General features: G+C 38.2%; 2 protein-coding genes across 2 annotated transcripts in view; both read right to left on the minus strand.

The window, feature by feature from the left end:
• Positions 1–2,616: 2,616 nt before the first annotated feature.
• On the minus strand, positions 2,617–7,119 carry LOC107799668 (pyruvate kinase isozyme A, chloroplastic). Its single transcript, XM_016622809.2, has 7 exons — positions 6,108–7,119; positions 5,569–5,656; positions 5,292–5,482; positions 4,804–4,922; positions 4,350–4,593; positions 3,606–3,840; positions 2,617–3,085 (listed from the first exon to the last, which is right to left on the minus strand). The coding sequence occupies exons 1-7, from the start codon at positions 6,657–6,659 to the stop codon at positions 2,757–2,759; spliced, it is 1,758 nt and encodes a 585-aa protein (XP_016478295.1). The 5' UTR covers positions 6,660–7,119; the 3' UTR covers positions 2,617–2,756.
• A 7,509-nt stretch (positions 7,120–14,628) lies between these two features.
• Positions 14,629–21,285, minus strand: part of LOC107776741 (serine/threonine-protein kinase TOR-like) — a 36,627-nt gene continuing 29,970 nt past the window's right edge. Inside the window, 12 exon segments of the mRNA NM_001325223.1 lie at positions 14,629–14,652; positions 14,654–14,989; positions 15,064–15,237; positions 15,733–15,867; positions 15,957–16,029; positions 16,103–16,164; positions 17,504–17,587; positions 17,710–17,838; positions 17,922–18,095; positions 18,249–18,409; positions 18,509–18,575; positions 18,657–18,731. Coding sequence (NP_001312152.1) covers positions 14,629–14,652; positions 14,654–14,989; positions 15,064–15,237; positions 15,733–15,867; positions 15,957–16,029; positions 16,103–16,164; positions 17,504–17,587; positions 17,710–17,838; positions 17,922–18,095; positions 18,249–18,409; positions 18,509–18,575; positions 18,657–18,731 — 1,494 coding nt within the window.

Genomic DNA, 21,285 nt, shown 5'->3' on the forward strand with positions numbered 1-21,285 from the left:
TGAGGGATTTTCAGAGGAAACATTTGGATAAGAATTCCTGACTCATTTTTTCACTATATTCCACTAATCTAGCATTTATTTCTTTATTTAATTAAGGAATTGGGTTGAGAAATTGGGTTAAGAAATGGGGGGGAAAAGTGTTGAGTTCTTAGGCCGAATTTTGGGGTTTTGATCGGGATTTTGGTATCGGATTTGAGTAATTTTGGTATGGGTGAACTCGTGGTATGGGTGAACTCGTGGTTGAATAAGTGTTTGGATTTTGTGACTTTTACCCGATTTCGAGACGTGAGCCCGGGTCGATTTTTTGGAAAAATTTTCTAATTTCTTGTTAAAGTCTTGATTTCATTAATTAGATTAGTTTCTTATAGTTATATTTATAGTATGAAATTGCTTTTGGCTAGATTTGGGTCATTCAGAGTCGGAAAGTTGAGGGAAAGGCGTTCTTATTGACTGATTGAGCTTGATTTGAGGTAAGTGGCTTGTCTAACTTTGTGTAGGGGAAATTCCCTTAGGATTTGGTACTGTTGTAACAACCTCTTATATGCGAGCATCGTGTACGCGAGGTGACGAATGCGTACATGGGCTAATTGTGGAAATTTTGATTCTTGCTGAGTTATTTTTTTTTTTAAATTCCTTAACTGAGTTGCCTTAGCATATGTAGTGATCATGTTTAGCCTAGTATCGCATGTCTACGTGTCTTAACTCTTACTTGCAATTTGTGCAACATGCTTAGTTGAATTACATGTTTCCCTTGATTTGAATTAAATCCTTAACTGTAAGATTTCTTGTTATAATTCGTTGTTCATTTGGTTATCTGCTGCATATTTACTTTGGGACTACGAGGCGATAGCTCGGGAGATCCCCTGTCTTGCATATTTACTTTGGGACTATGAGGCGATACCTTGGGAGATCCCATGTGTTGCATATTTATTTTGGGACTACAAGGCGGTACCTGGGGAGATCCCCCCTCCCTCGGTCGTGCATATTTACCTTTGGGACTACGAGGCGGTACATCGGGAGTGCCCCTGTTGTTTACCTCTATTTGGTGTGCTGTTATTTTATGAAATTTCTCGTTGATTAAATTCTCAATCATTTCAAAATATTATTATATCATCTGTCTTGCTTATCTTTTAAATGAGTAGAGCCCTGGCCTGACCTCTGTCACCACTCTACCGAGGTTAGGCTTGGCATTTATTGGGTACCGTTGTGGTGTACTCATACTACACTTCTGTACATCTTTTTGCGCAGATCCAGGTTCTTTCCACCAGACCAGATACCAGTAAGTTGGATCGCACGTGGAGACTTCAAGGTATATCTGCCAGCGTCCGCAGACCTCGGAGTCCCCCTCTATCCCTATTATGTTGTTTCCCTTATTCTCTTTAGACTTGATGTATAGAGACACTTAGCATTTTCTCTTAGAAGTTTGTGACTTATTTCTATCGGGTTTTGGGAGTTGTAATTATTAAATCGCAGTTTTACTATTTATATATCATGTGTTGAGATTGGAGTGCAGTTTTATATTCAGTTTTTCGTAAATTATTAGGCTTACCTAGTCGTAGAGACTAGGTGCCATCATGACATGTTATGGAGGAAAATTGGAGTCGTGACATACAGTGTTTAAAAAAGTGCCCGCTTCCTCGCTTTAAGCGAGAAGCTACACGCTTCACCCTGCTGAAGCGACTCAGGTGTAGAAAAGCGACCGCTTCCCACTAAAAAGCGAGAAGCGGGTAAGCAATGCGATGCGATGCGAAGAAGCGACCGTTTTTGTGTTTTAAAATAGACTCAGCCCTATTTTATTAAAAACGAGGTCTGGTCTTTCATTAAACGAACAAATGCAATGCGACTAGGGTTTTAAAGACACTGGTCGACTTCTTCTTCTTCATCGACTGAAAGCATCATCTTCTTCAACTTCAAGTTCAAACAACAGGTATGTTCTGATTTTTCTCCTCCTCCTCCTCCTACCCCTCCTCGTCCTCCTCCTCCTTCTCCTCCTCCTCTTCCTCCTCCTCCTCCTCCTTCTTCTCCTTCTTCTTCTTCTTCTTCTTCTTCTTCTTCTTCTTCTTCTTCTTCTTCTTCTTCTTCTTCTTCTTCTTCTTCTTTTTCTTTCACTGTTTCAGTCTTAAATTGCAGCGAAATGTTGCCCAATTTTTTTCGTTTCAGTTGTTGCCATTTTTTTGCTTACAGTTACATGAAAGAAAAAATTGCCCAGTTTACTGTCCAGTTTTTTTTTCTCCTCTGCCCAGTTTTTTTTATTTTACCTCTAATTTTTATATCCTTTATTGTTAGTTCTTATTGTCTTTCTTATGTGCTATGTAGTTGTTCTTTTAATGGCGAAGAAGTTGAAGAAGTTGACGAGCAATATAATAATGATAATGGAATACAATAATTTGACAATCTTGTAGAAGAATAGGATGCTCATTTTGTGCTTTAATTGATGCTACTATTTAGTTTTCACATTGAAGTATTGAACATTTGATTACAATTACATGTGTTGTCTATGCAGTATTTATTTTATTTTATTTATTTATTAAAATTCTGCTTCACTTCAAAAAAGTGAGCGCTTCGCTTCTCGCTTTAAGCGAAATGGGGGTTGTTGCTTTTTTTCGCTTCACGCTCTTCACAACGCTGGTGACATATGAATAGAGTATGGCATCCTTCACGGCCAAGAATACAACAAAGTAATGTCCTCAAAATAGTAAAAAGACTCTCTTCCAAATACACAGGAAATCATAATGCAATGTCTGCTTAAAAATATCCTATGCTATGGTCATCACCTGAATGGACTGGAAAATTGTCTGGGCAGTAGAAAATGGAATGATATCTGATACCACCAAAATAGCATCATCCGTCTTTATCATCCCCTTAGCTTTTATAAGTTGGACAGTTTTCTTAACGTTAGCTTCCATGTCATCGGAAAGGTCAGTGAGTAGGGGAGTAACTCCCCACTGCAAATTGAGAGCCATCCGGGTGCTGCTGTCATTTGTGAATGCAAATATAGGAGGATTTGGACGGTTCCGTGAAAGAAGAGACGCCATCTTCCCGTGCCTTGTGTATACAAATATAGCATCCACCCCTAGGTTGTCAGCTAGAGCGCGTAAAAAGAAACTGGTTAAGATTGATAATAAAGACATGCTATAATTAAGTACATAAAAAGGTATGCTCTATCTAACAACTTAAAATTTTAGATGATTTCAATATGGTATTGGAGAAGGCAAGAGTTTATGAGTTCAAATATCAATACCACCCATTATCAAAAAGAATTTTCAAGCCGCATATGAGGGGTATGTTAAAGATATATTCGGCAAATAAAAGTTTGTTCGTTCTAACAACTTAATCTTTATTCTTTTAGATGAAAATGGCTACACACTTCACTATAAAAGAGGTGGTTACACACTTCAACACATAGAATACCTGAGAGACAGGTATAAAACAAAAACAATGACAATGAGGGGTTTCAAGCCTTTTACCAGCCAAAAGTCAGGATCATTGTTCCATTCATTTCCTTTAAATTTATGTTCAAGAAACAATTCTTCACATTAAAATATGTAATTCTTGACACATAAAGCACATTCATGGATACAATCAAGGGAAGGAGAGGAAAGTACCCATTTCCACTGCACAATTGCAGATTTGCTCAGCAATTTGATCTGGCAAAGATACTCCAAGTTTACGTTGATGCAACAAAGTTTGCCTGTTCTCTTCACGGCATGATTGTTCCATTCGGGTGCTAGTTGTACGCAAGACCGAAAGAGCCTTCATTCCATATGATCCAATGGCTGACTCACCAGATAACATCAATGCATCAGCATACTGTCGAACCGCTTCAGAAACATCTGCAACCTATCACATAAAAAATGTTGCTATTGAAAGATAGATTGGCTTATGGTCTATTAGTAAAAAGTTTTTTCCAAAAGGGAAAGCTCTGAAGTTAAGGCTTCTAGTATTACAACTCCATACTCACAGTTGTAGGAAATTCATATCGGCATTGAAAATAGAAAACTAGAAAGTACTGACAGCATAAACTTTTAAATTTGGTTGCTAAAATATGAAAAGATTATAAGTTCACAGGAAACTTGGTAAACTTTGATATTGAGACAGTGGAACAAATTTCAAAAGACAAAAAAAGTGCAGCCCGGTGCACTAAGCTCCCGCTAAGGTCCGGGGAAGGGCCGGTACCACAAGGGTCTATTGTACGCAACCTTACCCTGCATTTCTGCAAGAGGCTGTTTCCACGGCTTGAACCCGTGATGGTCACATGGCAGCAACTTTACCAGTTACGCCAAGGCTCCCCCTTCAAATTTCAAAAGACAGAAAATGAAAACTTTTAGAAAGGTAAACAAGATTAGTACCTCTGCTCGTGTTGGTGTCGGGTATTCAACCATTGACTCCAGAAGTTGAGAGGCGACAATGACAGGCTTGTTGAGCTGCCTGCAAACATAAGTAATATCTTCCTGAACAGATGGAATTTGTTCAAGTGGAATCTCAACTCCAAGATCTCCCCTTGCTATCATAATCCCATCAGACGCCTCAACAATTTCCTCCAACCTCTGGAGAGACTCTAGACTCTCTATCTTTGCCAACACTTTTATTGCCCTGTAATCAACTCAGAAAAATTTCATGATCCAGAATACACTTTGATTCTATGTCAAAGTTTATAATGAGGATGTATTACAAGTAAGCGGATTAGAAAAAGTAAAATAGATGAAGCAATGCTAATCAATGACGAGCAAACTGCTATCTGTGGACCAAGTGGAAGATAATTGTTGAAGCTAAAAATAATATTTTGCTCAAAACGTGACTTACTTGGGGGATTTAGTTGCGAGGTAGTCCTTCAGATGCTTGATTGCATCGGCATCCTTTACAAATGAAACGGCAATAAAATCGATATCTTCAGATATTCCAAACACAATATCTGACCAATCCTGTGGATCATGAAGTTTGCATCAGCAAGATTAGAGATTCATATTGGAGATATAACTCTTCGGAAAATTAACAACTTTATGTTCAATCACTGGGTAGATCATCATCAGAAAGGTTAGAGATTCGTTCAATCACCAAAAAGCAGATAAAAGGATAGAGATTCAGTTTGGTTACAATCTTCAGATGGTAGATATAAACCTCAATCATTCAAGAACATTCAAAAAGGTTAAAACTGAACAACTCTTGGATCATTTATGTTATATCAAATACTTAGATTGAGCACGTTGAAGAAACACAATCCTGTTTAAGCTAAACTCGAGCATATATATATTTTTTTAATGAGTAAAAACCAGAGCAATAAATTTACTGACCTTTGTTGATAGAGTGGGGAGGTCATAGTCTGTTCCTAAAAGCTTGCCATCTCTCCAAAAACTCAACTTAGCTCTAGGCAGAAGCAGACCGGGGTCTGTGCACTTGCAGCGCAAGTCATTCCCGACTCTCTCTATAACTTCAAAGGTAGCCATTCCTCCATCTATGACAATTTCATCACCAGGATTGACACCTAAATAGAAGAAAGAGGATGTAACCTCAGTCTAACTTTTTGCAACCAAACAGGAAACAATTTATTTTTATCAACGAGATCACTACCTTCAGAAAAACCTTCATAATTTGCTTGAATTGTAAACGGACGAGAACCTTCAAACTTCTCAGTAGTAAAGTACCAGATTGAATCCTCCTAATGCACAACAATGGCCATACCACCATAATTCAAGTTAGACTTCAAACTTTTCCTTTTCAACTAAATTGGTTAATTTCACGTATAATCACTGAACTTTATCCACTATAACAATAAAGTTACAAAGCTAATGTTTTGTTTCACCCACTATAACAATTTAGTCAAAAAATTGATAACCAATATTTTATTAAAAAGACAATTAAAATAACATTTAAATGAAATAAAAAAAATGGATCTCGGTGCTGAAAATTTAGTCATTTGTATTTTCTTAGCAATTCACACATAGTTCAATTAAGCGACTTTACTATTATAGTGGATAAAATTTAGTGACTACAAGCGAAACTAATCCAGCAATATTATACAATAAAAATCACAAAACGGCTGATACACTACCTGTGTTTTCTTAGCAATTCACACATAGTTCAATAATGAGAAGAATTTGGTTAATTACCTCTGCTTTGACAGAAGATGAAGAGCCATGATCAACTACCTGTATTTGATTCCCCTCTGTATCAATCATGACTGATACACTATATCCTTTTTCTTGATTCAACATCTTAATTTTCCTAATCACATCTTGATGCCACTCCCTTGAGTTATGACACATATTTAACCTAGCCACATTCATACCTGCCAAAGCCAACTTCTCCAACTCATCCAAAGAACAACAAGCTGGTCCAATTGTGCAAACCAGCTTTGTTTTCCTTAACCCCAAAAATCCATTTTCCTTTAGTTCCCTTTCTGTCACCACATCAAAGCCTAAATACCCTTCTTTTAAACTCTTCAATTCACTTGAACTTTGAATTTTCTCCAACCCCATTTGCATCACTGCTTTGACAGCAATTCTTGATTTTTTAATTATTTCCAAATTTCTAGCATGAGAAAAACTAAACTTTTGACTTGAAGAAACTGGAACAACAAACACCCTTTTCTCCAATTTACCAATTAACTTATTTGGACTGATCTTAGTCCCCATCAAAGCTAAATCTCCCACTACTGCCATCTTTAGGAGTAAAACCAAAACCCTGAAAATTTTATCAAAGGTTAAGGCCTAAAATAAATTCTAAAAATAGTAGAACTTGTTGTTGTTGTCAAATTAGTAAGCTATATATAGGAAACAGATTGAGAACTCCGCCAAGATTTTGTACCTAGCACCTAGATAACATAAATTCTTTCTTTCTTTCTGTGGAGTTTACAAGGTACACGGAGGAGAATAATAAAAAAGCAGTACGGATTTTGTATAAAAAAAGCATATGCTTTATATGGAAGAAGGGTTTTAGTTAGGAAAAAACAGAAAAACCCTAGTAGACATAGAGAGGGGTCCAACCAATGTCCTAAAGTAAGTAAGGAACAGTTACATTACATTTCTAAAAAGTAGTTGTGCTGAAAAAGGGCGGTACAGTTGGCATAAAATTTGGCCTAACTTAACGGTTAACTCCGTCGGTCCATACAATTGGCCAGCGTGAGCCTTACAAAGTTTTTCGGCCTCTTTAATGCAGGTGTTGTTGTTGACACTTGGTGCAGTTTTTCGCTATTTACAAAATTACAAAATAGCACCAGTTTTTGTTGGACGTGGAGGAAAATAGGCTATGTTTGAAAATGAAAGAATAATCTGAACTCGCAAAAATATTGTAACAGTATTTACAAGTTGAAGTTTCGCCATAAACTTTTGTGATTAGAATTTGAATTCCAGTAAATTAATTACTTTAAAGCTAAAATAAAAGTTTGAAGATGTACTTCAAGTGAATTTTTTTTTTTGGTCAAAATAAAAATTTTATTCAACCAATTGTGTATATATATATATATATATATATCTCCACTAGTTCTATTAGGACTCAAGAACTAGCCATCTCTATTCCTACCTATCTAAGAGCATTCACTATTTGTATTTATAAACATACTATCTACTCTTAGCTAGGATAACTGTTTAATCCGTCTAATATCTTCCTCCATTTCTTGTAATTCTGCCCTCTAATGTATAATTGGAGAACAATTTCTCTAAGTCTACGATGACTTTCCTGCCTTTCATTCTGAAATTTTCTAGCATTTCGTTCACTCCATATGTGATAAACAGTTGCAGCAAACAATCATGCCAGTACTTCTGCTCTAGCTCTGCTTCCTCGACTTTTCTTGGACATCCAGTTCACTTCCTCATTCCATGCCTTGGGTTGTCTACTTCCACCCATTCACCTTAGTAAGGAGGTCCAGATATGTCTTGCATAGCTACATTCAAAGAACAAATCTGCTAATGTTTCTGTGACTCCCATTGAACATAACACACAATCCTTTGGGACATTTATCTCCTATTTCTTTAATTTGTCAACAGTTGCAAGTCTTTGTCTAATGGCTAACCCTAAAATGAATTGATGTCTAGGCAACTGACGTACTCCCATAGTGAGGTGTTTCCATGGAACCTTTGGATATTGTGGCTGGAAGGATAAATAAGCTTTCTTAATGCTGAAGCCACCATCACTGCTGCACTTTTGCAATTCCACCATGAAGTCCATATCTTCAAACCAGCTTCCTTGCATCAAAGATTTTCCTCACGAGCCAGCATGCTTGTGGGGGGGATATTCATTGTAGCTAATGACCATTTATCCTTTATATAGTAACCATGTATCCACTGCACCCACTGGAATTCTTTTCTTGATGCAACTGCCCACAATAGCTTGCAGATAGCTGCTTTTATTCCAAAGATTGAAGTCTATCAACTTTAGACCTCCTGCAGCCCTTGGCATACATAGTGATTCCTATGAGGTCAGTGCTTTCCTTGAGGCTTCACAACTCCCAGTCCATAGAAAGGTTCTGCAAATGCTGGTGATTAGTTGTATAACTTTCTGTGGTAATACAAAGATCTAAGCCCAATATGTTCGCATTTCAAAGAGGACAATCTTGATCAGTTGTACTCTCCCACTATAAGATAAGAATTTGGTAGTCCAGCACCTGATCCTTGATATCATTTTCTCCACAATTGGCATGCATTATTTAATGGTGATCTTCTTGGATGAGAGTGGTACATCCAAATATTTGAATGGCAGCTCACCTAATACAAATTGCGTTTCATTTAGGATATGATCCTTTAATACTTATGGAACACTAGAGATGTATAGTGAACTTTTGTCCAAATTTGCCTTCAAACCAGACACACTAGAGAAATGATTGAAAGCTTGAATCATCAGTCGTATGGAAATTCTATCAGCACTACAGCACATAAGCAAGTCATCAGCAAAGCAAATATGCACCAGCTTCATTCTACTACATCTAGGGTAATAATTGAAGTCCGGGTTATGCTGCAGCTGTTTTAAAGATCTGTTGAGATATTCCATGACCAAGACAAATAGATATGCGGACATGGTGTCACCGTGTCTCAGTCCTTTCTTTGCCATAAACTTTAGAATGATTCCACCATTTATTAAAATGGAATATCTCACAGTAGTCACACACTCCATGATCCACCCAATAAATTTCTCAGAAAATCCAAATTCTAAAACAACAACTTTAAGGAAGTCCCATTCCACTGAGTCATATGCCTTCCTTATATCAACTTTGATAATACATCTAGGAGAGATTCCCTTTTGTGTATAACCTTTTACAAGCTCATGTGCCACAATGATATTATCTAGGATACTTCTTCCTGCTATAAATGCTGATTGTGAGGCTCCAACTATTTGATTTACAATCAATTTAAGTCTAGCAGTGAGAATTCTTGCTATCAGCTTATATAAAGTTGTACAGCAAGCACTGAGCCTGTATTCCTTCACATAAGTAGGATTTGTCACTTTTGGGATTAGGGTAAGAGTAGTGCAATTGGCCTCTCTTAGCATTTTCCCAGATTCAAAAAATTATAAGACAGCTACACTTACCTCCCCTATTACATTCCAGTATTCTTTAAAAAATTCTGCATTGAATCCATCCACCCCTGGAGCCTTATCATTTGGTAGCTCTCTCAATGCCTGAAGAATATCCAACTTTGTGACAGGTTGAATCAGCAGCATTTGTTGATCCCTCTGCAAGCAAGGGCCATCCTTGGCAATGTGAGTGTTTAAACAGGGTAGTTCTTGAGCTCTGCTTCCCATCAGCTTTTGAAAAAATGCTATGAATTCCTACTGCACCTGCTTGGATCTGTTAGTTTTACTATATTCTCATTGCATATAGTTGCAATGTTGTTCCTGGCATGCCTATCTTTGAGTTGAGCATAGAAGAACTTAGAGTTTGAATCCCCATGTGTGATCCAAATAGCTCTGGACTTCTGTCTAAGGACTCTCTCCTGAACTGTGGCCCATTTCTCCAATTCCAGCACTAACTCTTTCTCTTCTATAATCAATTGAGCATTGCAAAGGTCTGCTTCCAGATCTTCCTGTGTATCTTTAAGCTTTGCTTGCAGGTCCTCAATTTTTTGATCCAGCTTATTCATCTCTTAGTTCATCTGCTTCACAGCAAGTTCTATTTGCTTTAACTTCTTACAAACTCCATACATAGCATATTCAGGTACATTGGATTCCCATATAGACTTCACCACTTCTTTGAATAAATGTTGCTGCAGTAGAACGTTAAGGAGTCTGAATGGCTTTGGGAGTTTTTGTCTGACAATATTAGTAGTGAGTAGTATAGGAGAGTGGTCTGAATATCCAGGATTTAAGTAGTGAGCTTCTATACTACTATACATGCTAATCCATTAGGTATTGCCAAATGCCCAGTCTATCAAGCTATAGATCATGTCTCCAGAATCCCTCTTGTTACACCAAGAGTACTGGCATCCCTTTCTTCTGATCTGACCAAGCCAAACCTCATCCATACAGTCTTGAAAATCTTGTGTTTCAATTTGTTGAACTGGTGCTCCATTAATTCTGTCATTAACAGATAATATGGTGTTAAAAGCCCAACCTCTACCATCATGCTGTTGATTGATCTCACTTGTCTCCAGATGTCTTTCCTTCCATCTATGGTGTTGTATCCATATACAAAAGTTGCATAGCATGCAAATTGAAAGTCCTTATCTTTTACCTTGCAGTGAACAATCTGAGGCTTTGAGAACTGGATATCAACTTCCACCAGTTGTGGTTTCCAGAAGACCCATATTCTTCCATTTGGGCAACCTACATAATCACAGTAAACATGCCACTCTACCCCTAACTTCCTTTGTATCTTCCCTGCTCTTCTAGCCTTAACTTTTGTCTCAAGGCATCCCAAAAGAGCCACTTTATTCGTAAGTAGAAAGGATTTGAATTCCTTCTGCTTGTAGGGCTTATTCAGCCCTCTAATGTTCCATGATCCAAAGATCATGGAGGCTGCTTGGTTGGAATAATGCCCCTTACCACTTTGTTAGTGGTAACCTCTGGTTGGATTCTCAAAGCACTGAACTGATTCCTTCTGAGCATAAGTTCTAGTTCATCAATCCCCTGGTGCTTATCAGCAGTAATTGGCATTGCTTTCTTTCCCCTGTCAATTTGTTTCCTCTGTTGTTGCCCATCCCCTTTAGCTTCTTGTTCATTCTTTGGTTGCTCCTTGCTAGTATCCTGCTCAGTTACTTGAGCATTAGTCCGATTGTCCCCTGTCTGATTAGGCACATCCTTAGCTTTCCATTCCAACTTCTTTTGTTTCTTTTTGTTATTTTGTTAAGGATGTTTAGGTTCTGTTGGTCCCTCCCTGCATTTCCCTGTGATATGCCCTACTTTCAAGCAATCTTGACAGTACATTGGCTTCCATTCATACTCAATAGATTGTGAGTAGTATTTTCCATCAGGAAGTTCAAGGAAGAGTGAGTCAGGCAAAGGCTGGGATATATCCACCTCGATCAATATCCTAGCATATGCAATCCTTTGCTCTTGAGCAGTTAGTTTATCAGTACATACAGGATTCCCAAGACAGCTTGCTATTCTACCCAAATTGCCAGGGGACCAGAACTGAATTGGCAGATTTGGAAACATAACCACATAGGAATAATTTGAGTAGATTCCTTATTCATTTGAAACTCTGAATCTCACTGTTTAAGAATGAATGGCCTATAATTGAACATGTATGGCCCTTGTTGGAGAATCGCTACTTTATCTTCCTCATTCTCAAATTTGAAGATAAAATATCCATTATTATGAAGAAATACCTGAGGTGTATTGACGAAATTCCAGACTCCATAGACGAATTTGAGCATTTCCTTGAAGGTAGGGTTACCGCCAATCACATAACCAATTAATGCTAGACTCCACTTCTGATTCTGGTCAGCTATCTCTTCGGGATTTAGTTTGACTAATTTCACTCCGTCTTTCATTACAGGTGGAAAGTAATCTAGCTTCAATCCCGTGTGTTGCTCTTTATTTCCTTTAACTACTTCAGCCATTGTAGCCTTGACTCCACTAGATGTGGCAGAGAAAGTCAATTTCCTCGCCGCATTCGTAGCCCCTGCATCATGCTCCGGCGGAGTTTCTGCAATGTCCGGTTTGGAGCCTGTTTGTAGCACAATAGGAGCACTCCCCATTCCTGGAAGCCAATGGCCTAATTGAATCATAGCTAAGATCTGAGAAACGCCTGATTCTGGTGTTATCTGCCTAGATTCCAGCACTAGAGCTTTGGGCGAGACCGGCGCCGGACCCGGTTGCTTTTTCTTCCTCGTCATCTCAGATTGGGCACACGTTAGTAAACCCTAACGTAACATGCGCCGAGAGATTTTCTTGGCTTCAAAATTCATGTTACTTCAAGTGAAGTTTTCCAAATCGAACTTCTACGATAACGAACGGGAAAAAAATTCCACGATAACTTGGAAAAAAAACTTCTGCTGTAACTTTCTCAAAGTGAAGTTCATGTTCAACCGCTATCTTTTAACTTCAATTTCATATAATTTTTTATCAATTTCAACTAATTTCGTCCATACATATCTTTGAATATTTTAATGAAAAATACTGGAATTTTACAAAGAGTATATTATGCTTAATTTCTTAACCTATTAGGACCGGAAAATATTATACCTCTTTCGCCTATAATATATTGTGTTGGAAGAACTTTCGTCGGCTTCAAAATTAACGAGTAAAATGACATTCACTAATCACTACTGAAATATTTAAAAGGTAAAAAATTATCATTAATTATAATAGAGTATAACATGCTTTTTCTTATCACAAAAGATTACTCTGCTTTACCGAACTTTTCTCAAACCTCTTTTTCATTCAATTGGATAAAACCCTCATTTTACTTTAACTTGGAATATCCAAAAAGTCTCTTCCCTTCAATTCTATTTGATAGTCCCTTCCATCTACTCGAATGATGCACTAAATTAATAAATAGCATTTTCGATGAATTGAAGGAAAAGATGCTAGCAACTAGCTGACTAGTACTACTACAATGCGTGGTTATCATTAATCAACATCGCGGTAGAATATTAGCCAATAATTGTGAAATATTCCAAACACGACTTAATTTTTTTGCTGACAGCGAAAATAGACTTCACCGTTCAAGTTCCTGATGTAGATACGTTACCAACTCCAAAAGAACACACATACACGCGATCCAAGCAGTGGCCCAAGCTACTGAGCAATTACAGAAGATTAAATGTAACGCCCCACCTTAATTCATTCCTAAATATACCTCTAAAAACAGCATGCCCATACACTACCACGATCTCGAACTTTCAGGTTGAGTGAAGAATATGACGCAGAGAAACCCAGATTCATCAATCAATTTTTTACTTTTGGACTCTGCAAGTTGGATGTAAGGTGATATCTTTGTAGATTCGGTCAGTCAGATAAATGGATAGATGAAATTCGCCGATCCATTCATTCATGCGCAAGAGGGTGATAATATCAAACTAGGGGACCGGAGAGAAAATACTCCTTTCATCATCAAACAGGATTACCAGATATGCTGGAGATCATGAATACAAAAGGCTTTAGATGCAGACAACCAACTAATTCTCTTCACAAATATCCATTTCACTAAATAAATTGCTGTACTATTATTTATGCACTATTCTAGGACTCTAAAAGACTTATTTAACTTTACTTGGAGCTAGATTACATACAGCCGATAAGCTGACTTGCTTAATACAACAAATTGCTACCAATAACTTAGGAATTTACATATACCTCTAAATTATGTACATGATGGACTTTCAAGAAGTTCCCAAAGGATACATTATGTACAAATATCTACATATAATTATCATCTTTAACCTACCAAAATGGACACCACCTGAAATAAAAAACAAGCAACCAATGATTAGACCAAAGAACAAATAAATAACTTTTTACTCTGCATTTCAACCCCCAAAGCCCCCGCCCCAAAAAGATAACGAGAAAAAAAGATGACAAAGATCATGATGATGATGATGATTCACTGAAGGCATTCAGTTGGGCATTAGATACCAACAAGCTTCGCAGATCACTTATCTGATCTACTTTAAATTCAAATCAGGACATTAATTACTAGGGGTCTTTGATTTCTCGACTGGACAGTCCTTTAAGGGCTGTGCATAGGAAATAGACATATCTGCTAAAAATGACACAAGGACTAGTACATGAAATCCAACATTCTGCAATCTATGGCATGTAAATGATCAACAATGCAATATATTTGACTATTGGCATGCAAATTCTCAGCAGTTACAGGAAATGTTCTTATGGTCCAAGTGAAATCTCTTTGATTCATATGATCCTTTTTTGGTCGGCGAGTGGCGGGGTTATTCTAGTCTCCTCAATTCTTCTTCTTAAGCCATGAGGCAAATCTACGGGTTTATCATACATTCAAGGAAAATAAGGGCCACCTATTCTTATGAGTTCTCGCATATTGAAAGTTCAATACCAAGGTGAAATATCAGACAGTAGCATATCTGAGAATTGTTTGCTAAAATAGGTCAGAACTACTGAGCAAGTTCACGCTTGGTGGATGCAGGCTCTTTCAGTGCATTTTTAATGTATTCCAAGTGATTTGGAGTATATAATTAACTCAATAATAAAAAACAAAAAAAATACACCAAAAAGTTACGTTCAGAGCAAATGAAACAATCCAATGAGAGAGAGAGAGAGAGAGAGAGAGAGAGGGAGGGTGGGAGAGAGAGAGGTTATCCTGGGAATCTGGATCGTACCCAACATAATTTTGGCAAAGATTTTCATGAGACGACGCTTGTTGAATAAGTTTTTGGACTTGTAGTTTCACTGATAAACCATGATCAGCTTCACGCGTCTCTCCAGAAATTAACGTACTGTGGTCCAGTGCATGTTGTAGAGAGCTCGCAGATGTAGAAGCAGCAGTAAAATCACGTCCTGTGAGTTTATTACTCATTCGAGCCATAACAGCCACAGCACGTTCATTTAGAACCTCATTGGCATCACCTAATTGATTGACCACCTGGAATAAAATTAAAAACGTCAGCATGAAGCATGCATGCCCAGGATACTTGGCAAGCATAATTGATTTAAAACCTGAAGCAGTTCTCTCTCCCTTGCACCCCTTTGTGGCTGAAGAAGCTCTCTATTTGAAGAAGATTCCTCACTGTTCGTAACAGGAGGGACATGTGCACTGGCAAGTGTGGACATTTGCGGAACTTCATTGAAGTTGAAAAGACGCCAATTTATAAGTGGATCGTGAACAAAGGCCTGAAAAGAAAAGAGAAGAGAAAGAGGAAGAATGCAATAAGCTGATAATTTGAAAATGTAATCAAAGATCGCCAACATTTACATTTACAAGACAAAAATGTCAAACTCCCCATTAAGAGCAACCTTCCACATAATTCAAGGAATGAAACCAAGCCATCTCAAAGTGATGAAAGGTGTCCCCCTTTTCACTGTGAGTTTAACTTGCTGTGACAATTATTCATTTTCAATAGTCTTAATTAAGCCTTTCAATCATTCAACATGGAATTAAAGGACCGGATAGATTCTAGTTTTTCAGTTATCTAAGTCATTCCAACTTCAGTTGGACCATAGAACCCTTCTATCATTCGTCTGTACTTGCAGAGTCTATATTCGAGATCTTTTTGGACTTGAAAAAACCCGTAAGTGTACAGCAAAAAAGGAGAGTTCAGCAGAGACCGAAGTACGGTAGCTGGGAGAAAAATATTTAACAAGGGAAGACTGATGCCAAGAAGTTACCTCCATCATAGCCATAACACTATCTTTATGCAGTCGGAGAACTTGCATTACATTCTCACATGTTGACCGGAAATTTCCCTCTATACCACTAACCTCCATTGCTTTTACAAGCATTCTAGTGAGTCGAAAGGGAACCTATACATAAAAGTTTGTTAGGAAGCTATTAGTTCCCGTTAAGAAAGAACGACAATTTGGAAGGCCATCTTTTGAATATAACAGTTTACCTTCTCTGGAAACTTCTCCCGATTCATTGAAGCTTCAAAGCAATCTCCAAAGTCAATATGCAGAATCTTCCCACTGTATGACGAACATAAAAATATTAAAAATTTTGTCATCAGCAAGAAAATGCAATAGCAAAAGTATATAGTACCTGTATCGGTGAAGCATGAGGTTACTAGGATGTCGATCACCCAAACCAAGAAGGTATCCAACCTGGACAGAGCAACCCAGATTCAACAGATGTACACAAGAGAAGCAACTAAAAAGAAAGCATCTCCATGTTTTAGCTTTGCCATTCGAGCTACCCAATTTACGAGATATTAGTTCCATCGAAGATTTCCAATAACTGTTTGACGCCATTACATCAAAGATGTTATCCTACAGAACTTCACATGCAATGATTTTCTATATCAAACTAACTTAACGCCACCTATCTAATATTCTCTTTCACCATTAATAATACAATAAAGAAGCCAAATTCACATCTTAACTTAGTCTCAAACCGAATGACCTTACATAAGATAGGACGAAAGGTGTTTTTGCGAGTAAAACAGTATCTCTTCAGGTCCTAGGTAAGGAAATTAATGACCCTGAATGAGTAGAAAAGTAACTCTTCTTTCCGAACTCGGTCAGCAAATTAACTATTCCTCATCTAAAGTAAGCATTTTAAGATACAACAACAACAACAACAACAACAACAAGCCCAGTGGAACCCCACAAGTGGGGTCTGGGGAGGGTAGTGTGTACCCAGACCTTACCCCTACCCTTAGGAGGTAGAGAGGCTGTTTCCGGAAGACCCTCGGCTCAAGAAGATGAAAAGCAACAATAGAAACAAGAAGTATCAACCACGAAGGCAAGAAAGAAAGTAACAGCAGGAAGGAAGCAATAGCAACAAGCAGTAACAACGGCCATTTTAAGATACAAAGATGTCATATTAATAGCCCAAAAATAGTCCTAGCTGCAGAATTATACAGGTTACTAAATTTCTGATATGCGTTATGCCTTCATAAGGCTGCAATAATTCTGATCAGGCACAGCAAGATCATTTCACCAAAGAGAGGTTCACCATATAAATGCAGCTTATATGAAAGCAAAACTTGTGCGGTTACTATGCATTTGCCTTGTTGTAAAATAATTTCGGCCAACCCAATAATTGCAAATGAAATTCCATAACAAAGTAGTGTTCTCATATATAAAGGCAATGGTTGCATTTAGATTCTGACATATGATTAGAAGCCTCCAAAGACCTTAGCCCCCTGTACCCAGTGTCCTCTTCCTCTTCTCAAATGAAAAGGGGAAAACAAGGAAAGAGGTTATCCAGTGCTAGCCTGTTTTATAGTATTACGCAAGGCTGATAAACAAGTCAATTGATTTACTTTCCTGTTTTTCCAGAGAGAAAAAACGATTATTGTTCATATAGCAAACCCACCCCCACAAAATGCATTGAAGAAAAGAATAAATAAATAAACAGGGAAGCATTGTTCTCATTCGAACCTGAACAGAGAATAAGCTTTAAGAAAGGTTCTGAAAAAAAGAAGGAAGGATCACATACCATACTCATGACAGCCAAACTTCTTGTATAATTTGTTCTTCTGCCCAGCCAGACTTCAGAAGTACGACTCTTTAACCAAAGAACCTATATGACCCAAAAATAAATACCTTAGGAAAACAATAAACAGAACGAAATTGCTAATATTTATCTAACAAAGATGTTACTGCAATAGGCTGAAAGTCAAGTAGTTTTCATAAAATACATACCCTTGATAAGTCATTCCCTTCTGTATTTTGCAAAGCGTATTCAAACACCTCCACCTTAGCAATAAGTGGCAAATTATCATAATCCGGTGCAAAACTCAGCATCAATTTATGCTCTTGATTTAGGGTGATCTGTAAAATTGGAAGAATATATAACATTTAGGCAGAAATACTAGTCTCTTTCAAATAGGAAAAGGTCTAATGATTAAACAAACCTTCCGGGCATCCCTATATTCTCGAATAAGCTGGTGCAAGGTGTCGCAATTTGGAACCCATCCTATCAGTCCGCTATTAGGGGACAATGGAATGACAGCATATCGTTGAATTGATAAATCTTTCTCTGCAGTCTTTCTAGAATTCTCGAGCAAAGTATTAACCAGACCAAACAACTGGTGCATAGCAAAAATCCATTGTATTTTTTAGTTTTAGGTTGAAGGAAGAAAAAAATAAAGCCTCACCAAATGTTTAGGAAACAGAGGTAGCAGAATCCTCCGAACCAGCCTCCCTGTACAAAACATAACTATACACAACCAATTGCTAACCTGCATGACACGTTCATCTTGGCGTAGATCTTCGTGCCCTTTGAGCAAAAAGGCATAGTCTTCTCCATCACTCCCATGGATTGTCAATTTTCGAGGCCGTTGTTTGGATGTAATTACAACAAGTTGGGGTGCAAATGATGCAATTGTCACCACTGGTGCATCTGAGATGAAAATTTTGAAGGATGATATAACGCCACAGTATTAATACGCATGTCACAAAACTGGCTTAACCGGTGTCCGAGTAATAATTTCAAATGTACCTGCTATATAAGTTCCAGGAACAGCTAGCTCCAAATTTCGACACTCCAATAACTCTGGGGAAACAGACTGGCATGAAAAGCAAAAAAACTTAGTTGAAAATGGTGCAACATGACTGATACCAATAACAAAACATAAGATGCTGCTTACCTGCAAATCCAGGGTTGTGAGTGTTTGAAGCTGCTTATCTATCCGCCTGAATACATGATAATAGAGATCCCAAGCCTAGCAAGATGAGAATTTGATTTGTAAAATAATGGACTGTTAACTATAAAGTTTACAGTACCTTCTCAGAAGAAAAAAAAATAGAAAACTATTATACTCTGTCGCAACTAGACAAAACATGAAGATTTCATTTTGAAATAAAATATTTAGGAAAAGAAGAAATTATTTTGTTATGGCCAAGTTAATGGAGATGCGAGAAAGCTTGAGGGACCTTCCTCCTTGCAATTCTTGAGCAGCATAACCACGGCTACTTATGAGCAACAATACTCATTCTACTTCACTCAAGTTTAGGGCCGGGATCAAAAAGCTACCAGCATGTTGCAGAGCTTTCGGCCATGGGAAGATTGGGTCTTTTGGCTCTCCCAGGTCCATGTGAAGCTTCTGCTTTGGCAGCAACGTAATGACGCAAGATTCATATAAAGATATGCACCGTCAGGGGCATATAAATCTTCTCATGTTAACTTTTTTTAACTATTTTAAGGTGAGTAGTGATCCACAAACAAGAAGTGCATCTAGAAACTTATATAGTCATGTCTCGCCAAGTCAAACTGCGAAAAATAAATAAAGTAGGAGGCCCTCCTAGAGAAGTTGATGCTAATTTACAAACTAAACTGGAGAAAGGAGAGATGGGTTAAGGTGTACAATTAGCATCATAACAAGACAATAACACCCTGCTAGTCTACATTCTTTTTTTTTTTTTTGAGAAGCCCTGCTAGTTTACATTGTACAACAAGCTAATTGCTAACAGAACGTACAGTAACGAGGAAAAAGGTCTTCCAATCCATGGACATAAAACCCTTATATTAAGACCAGTACGTACTAGACATACAATGAACTGAATTTACCAAGATGTCAAGAGCCCTATCTCTCCTCATTCTCCTATCATTTTCAAGAGAAGAGTTCAAAAGGACAAGCCTTCCCCAAAATGGGCCTCATTTCCTAGCATCGTTGAGGTGGAAGTCGTGGTCCCTGTTGTAATTTCTTGCAAATATTAAGAGGTTCAACGTCTCAAGTCCGGAGGACCTGAAAAGACGGAACTACTTTCTAAGGTCCTTCTATTATCTCCTTCACGCTACTCAATCCGAACTAATGAGTGCCGGTAGCAGCATTGAGTGATCCTCTTCATCGACACCGATAACCTAGGGGTTACATATTGTGCCAACTCTGCTCTGCTATCTCGAATAAACCGGATAATTTTCTTGCCTCTCTACCTTCACAAGGTAGGGATAAGATCTGCGTACACACCGGATAAGTTATTGTTGTTAGTTTACTTGGAACCCTATACACATATAAATGTTCAAATTATAGCTGAGTGCTGACGAGTGCTTCATGATGTGAAATCCTTTTTGTTTTGAGAAAAGCCCTCCAAGTGTGTCGACTTTCGATATTCCACCCTACTCCCCTAGTGGCTTGTAGTTCGATACTTTGATCTAACATTGTCGAGCTTATTTCGGCATCTCAATAGCAAATACCGACATCATTACAACAGACCTCTTCAACTAGAGAAAAGTTTGGATCGTTACATCTGGACCTACGGGTTTTTAGCTTTCTAATCGGATCTGGACTAGTCTAATTAGTGAACTACTTACATTACTTCTCTAGGCCAGTTCACTAATCCAAGGGAACGAATGCCTATTCTCCCTCATTCTTGATCCTTCTATTCTCACCATTTCAAAATTCCAGACGACCGCACCCCAGGGTGTAGCCTAGTGGTCAATGAAGTAAGTGAGAACCATGAGATCTCAAGTTCAAATTCCAACGGAGTCAAAAACACTAGGTGATTTCTTCTCGTATGTCCAAGCCTTGGTGGACAGAGTTACCTGGTACCTTTTGTTGGCAGGAGGTAGCATGTATCCCGTGGAATTAGTCGAGGTGCGCGCAAGCTGGCCCGAACACCACGGTTATCATAAAAGATCTAGACGACCCCACAATTCTACTTTGTCTTCGACCTAAAAAAATCCTCCTTGCCTACTTTTTTCCTTTCCTGTCTCCCACCCCTATCATCTTTCTTTTCACCTCCCTCTCCCCTAGACCTCAAATATAACCAAAGTCTATATCCTAGTTCTCAACCCCACCCCACCCCCACCCCCCACCCCCCCACCCCACCCCACACACAAAAATTTTGACCCAAGTCATGTCAGCAATGTTACACCCACGAAATATGTGTCTCCCACCTTCTTGAAGAAATCTAAACACCATATTGAACATCCACGAGTCTCCCACATATCTCCCACCCTCTTTAAGAAATTTAAAGAGCACAAGTGTGCTGTGCTAGACTCTCGTGATTCTGATGGGCACTAGTTCTTCTGTTGCTCTTTCATCAATGCACCTAATTGACTCATTCAATCAGTCGGACTTCAGAAATTACTCTCCCGTATCCATCTCTAGTCTTCATCAATACTCTCATGGCTTCTTCATCGTTAGCAAATCAGAGGAGAAATTTGAAGTCTCCTAGTTGCAGGACATCAAGGCCCAATATTCTTCACGCTTATGTTGCCTATTTGAGGACAACTTAACATGATCCACACAAAATTTTCAATTGGGCAAGTAGTCA

The sequence above is a fragment of the Nicotiana tabacum genome, chromosome 19 (assembly GCF_000715075.1).
Source record: "Nicotiana tabacum cultivar K326 chromosome 19, ASM71507v2, whole genome shotgun sequence".
Taxonomy (NCBI): Eukaryota; Viridiplantae; Streptophyta; class Magnoliopsida; order Solanales; family Solanaceae; genus Nicotiana; species Nicotiana tabacum.

What these genes read in the sequence shown, in the direction of transcription:
- LOC107799668 (XM_016622809.2), bottom strand. Translation starts at nt 6,659, where the DNA reads ATGGCAGTAGTGGGAGATTTAGCTTTGATGGGGACTAAGATCAGTCCA. An exon ending in CTCGCAACTAAATCCCCCAA is followed by an intron (nt 4,594 to 4,803) that starts GTAAGTCACGTT and finishes AGTTGATTACAG; the next exon opens with GGCAATAAAAGTGTTGGCAA. An exon ending in CGACACCAACACGAGCAGAG is followed by an intron (nt 3,841 to 4,349) that starts GTACTAATCTTG and finishes TTTATGTGATAG; the next exon opens with GTTGCAGATGTTTCTGAAGC.